We start from the raw sequence: 13,116 nt of genomic DNA on the forward strand, positions 1-13,116 counted from the left end.
TGGATAAATATATGGTTATCCTTCAGACTAATGCCTTGGATAAACATACAGCTATCATATATACTAATTAATGTCTTGAATAAGCATTGGGCTATACTACATACTAATTAATGCCTGGGATAAGCATAAGGCTATACTACATACTAATTAATGCCTGGGATAAACATATGGCTATCCTACATATTAATTACTGCCTAGTATAATCATTGGGCTATACTACATACTAATAAATGCCTTGGATAAGCATAAGGCTATCCTCTATACTAATTACTGCCTGGGATAAGCATAAGGCTATCCTACATACTAATGACTGTCTTGGATAATCATTGGGCTATACTACATACTAATTAATGCCTGGGATAAACATACAGCTATCCTACATACTAATTAATGCCTGAGATAAGCATTAGGCTATCTTACATACTAATTAATGCCTGGGATAAGCATAAGGCTATCTTACATACTGATTAAGGCCTGGGAATTAATGCCTGGGATAAGCATTAAGCTATACTACATACTAATTAAAGCCTGGAATAAGCATAAGGCTATCCTACATACTAATTAATGTCTGGGTTAAGCATAGGGCTATTCTACATACTAACTAATGCCTGAGATAAGCATAAGGCTATCCTATGTACTTATTACTGCCTGGGATAACCATAAGGCTATCCTACATACTAATTACTGCCTGGGATAACCATTAAGCTATACTAAATACAAATTACTGCCTGGGATAAGCATAAGGCTATTCTACATACTAATTAATGCCTGGAATAAGCATAAGGCTATCCTACATACTAATTAATGCCTGGAATAAGCATAAGGCTATCCTATATACTAATTAATGCCTGGAATAAGCATAAGGCTATCCTATATACTAATTAATGCCTGGGATAAACATACGGCTATCCTACATATTAATAAATGCCTGGGATAAACATACGGCTATCCTACATATTAATTACTGCCTTAGATAAACATACGGCTATCCTATATACTAATTAATGCCTGGTATAAACATACGGCTATCCTATATACTAATTACTGCCCAGGATAAGCATAAGGCTATTCTACCTACTAATTACTGCCTGGGATAAGCATAAGGCTATCCTACATACTAATTAATGCCTGGGATAAACATATGGCTATCCTATATACTAATTAATGCCTGGGATAAACATACGCCTATCCTATATACTAAATAATGCCTGGGATAAACATACGGCTATCCTATATACTAATTAATGCCTGGGGTAAACATATGGCTATCCTACATACTAATTACTGCCTGGGATAAACATACGTCTATCCTATATACTAATTAATGCCTGGGATAAACATACGGCTATCCTACGTACTAATTACTGCCTGGGATAAACATATGGCTATCCTACATACTAATTACTGCCTGTGATAAGCATAAGGCTATCCTACATACTAATTAATGCCTGGGATAAACATATGGCTATCCTACATACTAATTACTGCCTGGGATAAACATACGTCTATCCTATATACTAATTACTGCCTGGGATAAACATATGGCTATCCTACATACTAATTACTGCCTTGGATAAACATACGGCTATCCTATATACTAATTACTGCCTGGGATAAACATATGGCTATCCTACATACTAATTACTGCCTGGGATAAACATATGGCTATCCTACATACTAATTACTGCCTGGGATAAACATACGGCTATTCTACATACTAATTAATGCCTGGGATAAGCATAAGGCTATCCTATATACTTATTAATGCCTGGGATAAGCATAAGGCTATCCTATATACTAATTAATGCCTGGGATAAGCATAAGGCTATCCTACATACTAATTAATGCTTGGGATAAGCATAAGGCTATCCTACATACTAATTTCTGGCCGGGATAAACATATGGCTATCCTACATACTAATTACTGCCTGGGATAAACATACGGCTATCCTACATACTAATTAATGCCTGGGATAAGCATAAGGCTATCCTATATACTAATTAATGCCTGGGATAAGCATAAGGCTATCCTATATACTAATTAATGCCTGGGATAAACATACGGCTATCCTATAAACTAATTACTGCCTGGGATAAACATACGGCTATCCTACATACTAATTAATGCCTGGGATAAACATACGGCTATCCTACATACTAATTAATGCCTGGGATAAGCATAAGGCTATCCTATATACTAATTAATGCCTGGGATAAGCATAAGGCTATCCTACATACTAATTACTGCCTGGGATAAACATACGGCTATCCTATAAACTAATTACTGCCTGGGATAAACATACGGCTATCCTACATACTAATTAATGCCTGGGATAAGCATAAGGCTATCCTACATACTAATTACTGCCCGGGATAAACATATGGCTATCCTACATACTAATTACTGCCTGGGATAAACATACGGCTATCCTACATACTAATTAATGCCTGGGATAAGCATAAGGCTATCCTACATACTAACTACTGCCTGGGATAAACATACGGCTATCCTACATACTAATTAATGCCTGGGATAAGCATAAGGCTATCCTACATACTAATTGCTGCCTGGGATAAACATACGGCTATCCTACATACTAATTAATGCCTGGGATAAACATACGGCTATCCTACATACTAATTAATGCCTGGGATAAACATACGGCTATCCTACATACTAATTACTGCACGGGATAAACATACGGCTATCCTACATACTAATTACTGCCTGGAATAAACATACGGATATCTTAAAAACTATATACGTTTACACTTTTAGGACATTTTTGGTAGACTTGATTGGCCTGTGGCTTTTTTCTTCAATCAAAATCAATGTTTCTATGGCAAAAAAACTTGCAAGAAACGATGTCCAAGCTGTAAAATATAACAAGTTAACAAAAGTGTAAGGTGTAAAGATATAGCACAGATGCATTTGAGATTCATTAGATAAAATGGGTTTCCTATCACAAGGTTTTTAACATTTTGAAATAGATTTGAATCAAATAACCCAGCTCAGTAATTGTTGTTGTGTATTTGTAGCCGAAGCCGCCTGCAGTCCGAAGAGATTGTGGCTGAGATGGTCTACAGCTTCCTCATCCCAGAGGTCCAGAAGACGTCTGTGCGTGAGAGAGGTGAGCAGCTGCCTTACGGAATAACAAAACATAAAATCCGATAGGTGTTTACATTTATAGCTATAACCTGGTGCACCTCTCCATTCTGTCTCTCAGCTATTTCATTCCCTATACAAGAACCAGATGGTATTGCATGTTATGTGTTTGTTTTCACACCACAGCAGTATTATCACTCTAGTTGTAGTAGATACAGTTCTACTATATGACCACAAGGTGTCAGTGTAATTCCTAACTGTGTTATAAGACCTCTGTGTATTTGTTTCGTAAATGCTGAAACAATATTCATTTAAAGGGACAGTCTTGTCAAAATGAAATGTTCAAGATTCAGATAGGGCATGCAATTTTAAAGAACGTTTCTATTTACTTTTATCATAAAATGTGTTCTGTTTGTATTCTTTTTTGAAAACTAAACCTAGGTAGGCTCATGCTGTTGAAGGCCGCCTATTATATCAGTGCATTTGGACAGTTTTTCACATCTAGAGAGCTCATGTGTGCCATATAGATAACATTGTGCTCACTCCTGTGGATTTACCTAGAAATCAGCACTGATTGGCTATAATACAAGTGTGTTAAAAGATCTGAAATAAGGGGGCAGTCTGCAAAGGCTTAGATACAAGGTAATCACAAAGGCAAAAAGTATATTAATATAACAGTGGCTGTTTATAACCAGGGTACAGAAGTTCTTGCAGCAGAGGCTGCTTATAACCAAGGCACAGAAGCACTTGCAGGAGAGGCAGCTTATAACCATGGTACAGAAGTTCTTCCAGGAGATCCTGCTTATAACCATGGTACAGAAGTTCTTCCAGGAGATCCTGCTTATAACCAAGGCACATAAGCGCTTGCAGGATAGGCTGATTATAGCAAGGGTACAGAAGCACTTGCAGGAGAGGCTGCTTATAACGAAGGCACAGCAGCGCTTGCAGGAGAGGCTGCTTATAACCAAGGCACAGAAGCGCTTGCAGGAGATCCTGCTTATAACCAGGGTACAGAAGCACTTGCAGGTGAGGCTGCTTATAACCAGGGTACAGAAGCACTTGCAGGTGAGGCTGCTTATAACCAGGGTACAGAAGCACTTGCAGGAGAGGCTGCTTATAACCAAGGCACAGAAGCACTTGCAAGAGAGGTTTTCTATTATCCAATTTGTTTTGTTCTATTGATATCCTTTGTTCAAAAGAATACCTAGGTAGGCTCAGGAGCATCAATGCACTACTGGAAGCTAACTGCTGATTGGTGGTTACACACATAAGCTTCTTGTCATTTGCTCACAGGATGTGTCCAGCTAGCTCCCAGTAGTGCATTGCTGCTCTAGATCTGAATTGGAGAGGTTAAACACATAGTTATGTTAAGTAATAGAGCAACAATAAAGCGTTTTAACATCTGGCAAAAATCACCAAATGTGCTTGCGATGTACAAGGGCAGAGCATAAAGTGCGTTATTTCCCTCTTTCATGGAACTGTATGCATTTATTTGTAACCTGTGTTGTTTTGTTCCCACAGTGAAAGGTTCCCAGAGAAGACACATTCAGGCGGCTCACCGTATCATTCATGGGAATACTGAGGAGCTTCTGGGACAGGTGACAAGTGCTTCCCCCCACTGTGAAACATCTCCCCCACACACTGAGAGTGACACAGGAGGACAAGTGCAGGAGTGACATCTGCCAGGTGCCTATAAATTGTAACCAATAACTGATTCTGCCTCATAACCATGTACCATACTCCTGACAGCGCAGGGAGAGTCCATGAATGAATTCATTACTGTTGGGAATAGAGCATCTGGCCACCAGGAAGAGGCAAAGACACCCCAGCCAAAGCATTAAGTATCCCTCCCACTTCCCCTACTTCACCAGTAATTATTTGTCTACTAGGAGGTAGGCAGAGAAAGTGCTCTGAAGAAAATTTGATTTAAATTCTTTAATGGATTGTTTCCTGCAAGAAAGAACTGGGATATGTTTTGGTAACCATGTCATTCTCTTAGTAAGAGTTTGGGTGAGAGTTATCTGCTGGATGTTGCTGGGAAGCTTTCTATGCCTCCTTCCAGTTTGTTTCTGCTAACACCCCTTCTGGCAACCGGTGTAAGCTTACACTCCTTTCCTTTGTGCCCCAGGTCCCTCTCAGAGGAAGATTGGTGCTGTCAGACCTAGAAGTGCTGTGACTGCTCCACAGCAACGAACCTGGAGGGTAAGTCCTGTTTTTTATTTATAATTCCTGAGGACATCATCCCCTATGAGAGCATATGAAGGGGACTGGGTCTCTGATCACTAGTGACCAGGTGACCAGGTGGCACTAATATCCCCTCACAAGGTTTGTTTAGCATATCCTTATGTAGGGATATCATAGTGTCTTGAGGACCAGACACGGAATCTCACTCCGGGGTGTAGGGACTTAGCCACAAACTGCGAATGTAGCTAGCGATTACTCACCTTTTTTATTAGCTTATTTTTAGGAGATGGGACATTATACTTTGGCGATATACTTTCTAGGGCTCTCGGCCCTTATTGGCATGGGGATTTGAGGAGCTTGATCGCTGAAGCGGTTTAGTGAACTCAAATTTGCACGCTTTTCTTAACAGTGCAAGGGCGGGGCCTCGTTGGGAGGACTACACCACAAGGTTTTGCGCTCTCTCTGTAGAATATTTGCTCCGATAGCGATCTGGGGTCCTGGCAGCGACAGCTATCCTCTCATGTAATGGGATTTTCTTATATCCTTATCTGGGAGGTGGTGAGTAACCCCAGTCTCAGCACAGGGACAGAGGTGCCGAAAAACATTTGTGTTTAGCTTATTTCAGCTGTTGGGTTTTTTCTATACTAAGTTATGGAGGACTTTCTATTAAGGATGCTACTCTTCTTACTCTAAATTCTGAAAAGTGTATGCTTTGTAATGAGGCCAGGGTTTGCCCAGCTGCACAATTATGCTCAGTTTATCTGAGTGCTGTTCTGCAGTCAAGATCTAAAGTGTCCAAGCTCCTACAAATCTGATTAACCCTTCAGAGCCCTCTACCTCTCAGGACTCTGTTATCCCTGACATAACGATACTGGTGCCTCCCCTTCTCCTAACATATCACATGCAGTGCCCTGCAGCTCAACTTCTTCCTCCTCTGGGGTTATTTGTCTACCAGTGTATTTTGCAGCGCAGCTACAGTCGGCTGTTTCTGCTGCGCTCAGCGCCTTTCCTGGAACAGGAAAAAGATGAAGAAATATCAAACATTTTTATTCTTACACAGGAAACGAACTCTCTGGAGGTGGTGTTAGTCAGTCTTCCTCATCTTTCTGACAACAATAATTCCTTGGAAGTAAAGGATAGAGGGCGCCACATAGTGCAAATCAAATGGATAGAACAAGGCAACAATTAGATCACAATTATCTTACTCACACAGTGTAAGGCACCAATGTGCAGTATGCGCAGTCCGGAACCATACGTCGTCCGGTAGACCTCCTTTGGAATATATCAGATGGGGTTCCTCGTCTCACCAGGGAGAGTCCAGGGAAGCTCCAAGGATGGTGTGGTGGGAGCAAATAGGTGTCAGGTAGGTGTCAGGTAGCTCACACCAAAGATCCAAGAAGAAACTCCAAATATAATAATTCTGGCCTAAGCCAAGAAGATGCAGCAGATAGAGAGTTAAAAAATAAAATAGGATTTTATTCCAAATAAAAACAGCAACGCGTTTCTCAGTGTTCAACACTGTTTCATCATAATTCCTTGGTAGCTTCCAAGGGTGAAATTTCTTCCTCTAATTCCGCAGTTAAAAAAAGTGTAGAACCAGAAGAGGTTTTTTTTTTGCTTAAGGAAGTTCTTTCCATTTTAGATGTTCCTGAGCCTAAGTCTTCTGAGGAACCAAAGATTCCCAAGTTGGGCATGGTCTATCAAACCAGAGCTAAAGCTCCAGAGGTTATTCCGGTCCCGGCTCGCGTTGCAGAATTTTTTTCCAAAGAATGGGAAGCCGGGGATTCCCTTTTCCCCATCCCCTAATTTTAAGAAGATTTTCCCAGTACCTGACTCTCACCTGGAGTTGTGGAGTACCATTCCCAAGGTGAACTGAGCTATCTCCACTATGGCTAAACTAACTACTATTCCTTTAGAGGATAGCACCTCCTTCAGAGACTCCATGGACAGAAATATGGAGGGGTACTTAAGGAGGATGTTTAATCAAATGGGCCTTCTCTTTCAACCAGCTGCGGGTATAGCGGTTGTTGCTGGAACTGCTAACTTCTGGTGTGACTCTTTATCTGTTATGATTCTAGAAGAGACTCAGTTGGAAGACATTCAGGATCAGAAGGCCCTTAAGACAGCCAATTCTTTTATTTGTGATGCTATCATGCAGATCATCTGCCATAATGCTATGTACTCTGATTTATTTCCTAAGCATTTAAGGGAAAGACGTTATTTGTTCCAGGCCTGAACTCTATCATTTCCATGGTGACGACCCACAGTGAATCCAGCAATCTGTAACAGGGCTACTGCAAAACCCCAAAGTGACAAAATGCAAACAAGGCAACAGCTGTACCACTTGTATCTTTCAAGCGTTTATTCCATGGCTATTACAGGACCAGGTACAAAGAAAAGGACTAGGTTTCGGGTCAAAACTAAGGGCACATAACCTGAAATGTAGTCCTTTTTCTTTGAGTCTGCTCCTGTAATAGCCATGGAATAAAGGTGTGGTGCAGCTGTTGCCTTGTTTGCATTTCCATGGTTACCAGGGGGAAGGGTGCATTCCTTCCCCAGGACAAGAAATCCAGATTTAAGAGTCGCCAATCTGGAAATTGTTGTCCCTTTCGCATGAATAAGGGACAGAGATCTCCAGCCTCTTCCAAAACGGACCAACTTAAGAGTACCTGGAAGCCTAGACAATCCTGGAAAAAGAACAAACAGTCCAAGAAACCCTCCTCTGACAACAAATCGGCATGAAGGGTTGGCCCCTGATCTGTGATCAGATCGCGTAGGGGGCAGACTATCTTTTTTTTTCTTCTTAACGCTTGGTTTCTGGATGTTCAGGACCCCAGGGTCATGGTCGTGGTTTCCCAGGGGTATAGGATAGGCTTTCAATCTCGCCCTCCAAGGGACATATTTATTCGTCAAAACCAAAAAAGAGGACAGCCTTTTTAAATTGTGTAGAAGATTTAGCTTCCATGGGTGTGATTGTCCCAATGCCTCCCTCAGAACGGGGTCAAGGGTTTTATTCAAATCTCTTTGTAGTTCCCTAAAATTAAAGGAACAATGTCACCCCATTCTAGACTTAAAGTGTCTCAACAAATTTCTGAAGGTGCCCTCCTTCAAGATGTAGACTATCAGGTCCATGCTTCCTTTAGTCCAGGAGGGTCAATTCCTAACCACTATAGATCTAAAAGACACTTACCTGCATGCTCCGATCCACAAGGATAATTTCCAGTTCCTTTGATTTGCTTTTTTGGACAATCCATTACCAGTTTATGGCGCTTCCCTTTGGTCTAGCTACTGCCCCAAAAATCTTTACGAAGGTATTGGGAGCTCTTTTAGCGGTGGCAAGAGCGCAAGGAATCACTATGGTGCCGTACCTGGACAATATTTTGGTTCAAGCTCCATCTTTTCCTTTAGCGAGATCTCACTCGGACACACTGTTGTGTATCCTTCGATTCCCATGGTTAGAAGATAAATCTGGGCAAAAGCTCCCTTGTTCCCAGTCCCAAGGTGTGCTTCCTGGGAACGATTATCTACTCGATTAACATGCAGAGCTTCCTGACGGATCAATGTCAATCCAAGTCTATCTTCCTGCCACTCGTTACAATCCACTGGTCGGCCATCAATGGCTCTATGTACTAAAGTGGTGGGTCTCATGGTAACTGCCAAGGATATTATTCCTTTTGCGCACTTTCATTTGGGACCACTACAACTATGTATGTTTAGGTAGTGGAACGGTGATCATTCTGATCTGTTTCAATTGATCAACCTGGATCAGGCAGCGAGAGATTCTGTCTCCTGGTGGCTCTCTCTGGACCATCAGTCTAAAGGAACATGCTTTTTGAGACCACCTTGGGAAGTTTTGACTATGGACGCCAGTTTGCTAGGTTGGGGTATGGTGTTGGGCTCCTTGAAGGCACAAGTGACCTAGTTGCTGGAGCAGTCGACCCTACCCATCAACATTATGGAACTGAGGGCCATCTTCAATGCTCTGATGGCATGACCTCAACATCGTTCTGTCCGCTTTATCAGATTCCAGTTTGAAAACATTACAACTGTAGCCAATATCAATCATCAAGGGGGAACAAGAAGTTCCCTGGCTATGAGAGAGGTGTCTTGCATCTTTTAATGGGAAGAAGCTCACAATTGCCACATCTTGACCATACATATTCCAGGGGTGGACAATTGGGAAGCAGATTTCCTGAAAAGAGTGGTCTTTTCATCAGGAATGTTCTCCGAGATAACGAGATAAGTGGGGAATCCTGGATGATAGATCTAATGTCTTCTCGTCTCAATTCCAAACTACCCAGATACGGGTCGAGATCGAGGGATCCTCGAGCGGTTTTGGTGGATGCATAATTTCAACCTTATTTCTTTCTAATGACACAGTGAGTCCACGGATCATCATTAATTACTGTTGGGAATATCACTCCTGGCCAGCAGGAGGAGGCAAAGAGCACCACAGCAAAGCTGTTAAGTATCCCTTCCTTACCAACAACCCCCAGTCATTTTCTTTGCCTCTAGTGCAAGGAGGAGGTGAAGTAATTAGGTGTCCTGATTAGGATTTTTCTATCAAGATTTTTTTATTTTGAAGACAGGGCAAGATTGCTCTGATCTTCCATCACAATTTGGGTATAGCTGTACTCCACGTTAGTCTCTTCAGTAGGGCTGTGGTAGCTTTAAAGCAGTTAGGAACTTGTAAAGTGTGCTTTGCTGCGTTTTCCTAACTTGTTGCTGCCCTGGTATAGAAAGCCTGAGTAAGTTTACTCTGTCTTTCTTTTTACACAGGTCTCTTTGAGGAGCGGCATCCTCTCATACTTTGTGAGTCGTCTGACTGCCGGACAGCTAGAATGCAGGTGTAAGTGCTTTTTGTTTTTCTGAGGGTTCTGGAAGGCTATCACTGAAGGGGTTAAGACCCTCTGCTTTTAAATGGGACATATCCTTATGGATGCTGGTGGCAGTGGCAGGCACTTGGGGTTAACATTTTTCATAACAAGAAAGAGTTTAGCTGTCTATGGGGCTCAGAGATATCCTTTATTATATTAATATGTTTATACAGGATCTGTATTCTGGCAGCTCCTTTTATTCCGAATTGACTATGTCAGAGGATGTTAGGAGAGTGCGTATGGCGCCATTTCTAGGGGGCTGCGTTGATGTGCTGGTGTCATTAACAAGAAGACTGAGCATGCAGTGTTTTTCCTATTGAATTTCTCCTGCTCCGCTTTTAGAAGCGTTTTAGCTCGGCTGGGTGTGGAAGCTGCACGATTAACAGAGAGAGTTAGTCGACAGTGAGGTTGACTGTTTAAAAAATCTGTTATTTTCAGTTCGTTTTCCTATGGCAGAATCCTCCTGAGAGAGTTAGTGGACTGTGTAAAGCTTCCATTCCGCGCCGAATTGTGGCCACTCCTCCTCCTTCGCGATTTATTGGAGCGTCGCCATTTATTTTTCCTAGAGGTGGCTGAGTAACTTAACTCTGCCTCGTTCCCTGCATGGGAGCGGAGTTGTTTAGACATGGGGGTGTTTCTTCTCTGTGCCTTAAACGGCATTGAGAGGTGTTTGCAGTATGTGGTTATGTTGATTCATTTCAGTTTATTAAGAAAGTGCAGGAACCTATTTTCCTTATAAGGGCTGCTAATGGAAGGTAGAACATACACTATCTTCTGTTCCATTTTATTTATTAATAAAGTATTTCAGTATATTATAAATAATATAAATATAAGATTTTATAAGATAATTTCTTTATAGAAATCAGTTATTCTTTCTGGAATTTACCCTTTAAGAAGTAGGTTTGACTGTTTAAAATGCCAACATTTTTGTACCATATTGTCAGTTAAACTATTGATGTTACACCTTTATCTGAGCCTTATGTCTCCCAGGGTGATGCTGTTTTTGGCAATGCCACAGCTCTCTCCCTTTATGTCCCAAGCCTTTTTGGCATCACATGTTATGCTCTGCGGTTCCTCTAAATCTCCAGGAGGAGTATGTTTAATTACAGTTTGCAGCTGGAATATCTGAGGCTTTGCCTGTTGGTCTGTTTTTTCTCTTTTCTCAAGGAAAGTGCAAGAGAACATTTATCATTTCAGAGTTTGAGGGGTTCTGTTCCACTTGTGGCTAAGCAGTGGTCCCTCTCCTAGGTTGGCGAGGAGGATTCAGTAGTTTCTGAGAGTGAAATCTCAGACCTGGGCAGTTTAATTCCTTCAATCTGAGGTTGAAGTTGTAGACTTCAGATTAAGCTTGAACACCTTTGTGATGTTAAAGGAGGTTTAGCTACCTTGATGCAACTTCGACATGTGTCGTTGTTATTCGTAAAAAAAAAAAAATGTATTAAATTTTATGATCTGGAATTCCCCTGTGAAGTGTTTTTCAGTTCCAGACCATGCTAGGAGGAATAGGAGTAGTCGAGGTTTCCTTGTCCTACTTTTCCTGTCTTCAAAAGATTTTTCCGTTAAATGTCAGTCCGCACGGTGCCTTAAATAGTAGGATGTTCATACTTTGGCTTAGAAAACTTCAATTTTTAGAGAGTATAGCTGTTCTTTTCAGGATCTATGGAGATCTTAGTGGTTAGCACCTTGCTGATCAAAGACTTCCATTGCTTCAAGGGCAGCGTCTTATTGGCGCAATGCCTTGTCTGATCCATTTTGAGAAGAAAAGCTGTTAAGCTACGGGAGCTATGATGTCTAGCTTCTCTGTGTCTATTGAGAAATCAGGCTGAGAACCAGGAGTTCAAGGTTCAATTACAGACACAGCTGTGAGAGCAATGCTCTACAAATGACCCTTTGGACAGTGGAATTTTACTCTGTGTCCTTCAAGGGTGGCTTGAGAGGTCCCAGATAGGCTGAGGACATAGTTCTTCAGGTTACTACTTAGTAGTTATTTCCTTCCGTCCTGAAGCAGTTCCTCCTTTCCAATTATTATCTGCAGGCCAGATAACTAGGATACATTTTGTAAGCCAGCTGGACAGATACACTGTGAATGAGCTCTGTAGCAACCCAAGGGTTGCAGTTTTGATCCCCGGTGAGGTCCACACAGCTTTTCATCCTTCCTGGGTCGATAAAATGAGCAACGCCTTGAGACCTTTACAGCTGATTAGCCGCGCTTTTCAAGTACCCAATACATACATAGTGTTTAGGAAACTTAGAGACTATTTTAGAGATAGGTCTGAATTTTATTCATTCCTGATTTTGATTCCGATAAGGAAGGAATTCGCAATCGTTGCGCTTTCAGTTGGCTTCGCCACAGCTCAAGAAGCCAGTTTTTGGTCCCGGGATATGGCAGTGACTCCCTATCTGGACAGCCAGTAAGCCGGACAGATAGCTCAGCATGCTAAGCACTGTGGCTGAGCTCTGTAGCAACCCAAGGGTTGCAGGTTCGATCTCCGGCGAGGTCCACTCAGCCTTTCATCCTTCCGAGGTCGATAAAATGAGCAGCGCCTTGAGACCCTTACGGGGGATTAGCCGTGCTTTACAAGTACCCAATACAATACATACATAAAGGCATTATCTTTGAACCTAGCTGAATCCGCTTTAGACTTCCTATTAATGAGATCTTTCTGACGGAGGTCAGAAGAACCAAGGTTCTTTCAGATTGCCTGTGCTCCAATTTATGAAATTGGTTTGATGGGGATTCCATGGTCATATTTTCTTTTGCTCAGTTCCATTGGAGGCCTCTGCGGCTATACTGGCTTACCCAGTGAAATGGGGGTTTCACTATCCTATCGCAGAGGATAGTTTTCGGAAGGACTACTCTCCCCATAATCATTTTGGATTGAGAACGACCTTCATTGAGAGTTGGATCTCAACTGTAGCCTGGTTCTTCAGGTTCCAGTTAATAAGTTA

At 41.8% G+C, this 13,116-nt stretch overlaps 1 protein-coding gene across 1 annotated transcript in view; it reads left to right on the forward strand.

Moving 5' to 3' along the window:
- The window catches only part of CFAP91 (cilia and flagella associated protein 91), a 241,352-nt gene that overhangs the window by 176,197 nt on the left and 52,039 nt on the right, over positions 1–13,116 (forward strand). Inside the window, exons 16-17 of the mRNA XM_053705787.1 lie at positions 3,040–3,131; positions 4,628–4,792. Coding sequence (XP_053561762.1) covers positions 3,040–3,131; positions 4,628–4,782 — 247 coding nt within the window. The 3' untranslated portion in view covers positions 4,783–4,792. The remainder of the gene's footprint in view (positions 1–3,039; positions 3,132–4,627; positions 4,793–13,116) is intronic.

The sequence above is a fragment of the Bombina bombina genome, chromosome 3, assembly GCF_027579735.1.
Source record: "Bombina bombina isolate aBomBom1 chromosome 3, aBomBom1.pri, whole genome shotgun sequence".
NCBI classification, from domain to species: domain Eukaryota; kingdom Metazoa; phylum Chordata; class Amphibia; order Anura; family Bombinatoridae; genus Bombina; species Bombina bombina.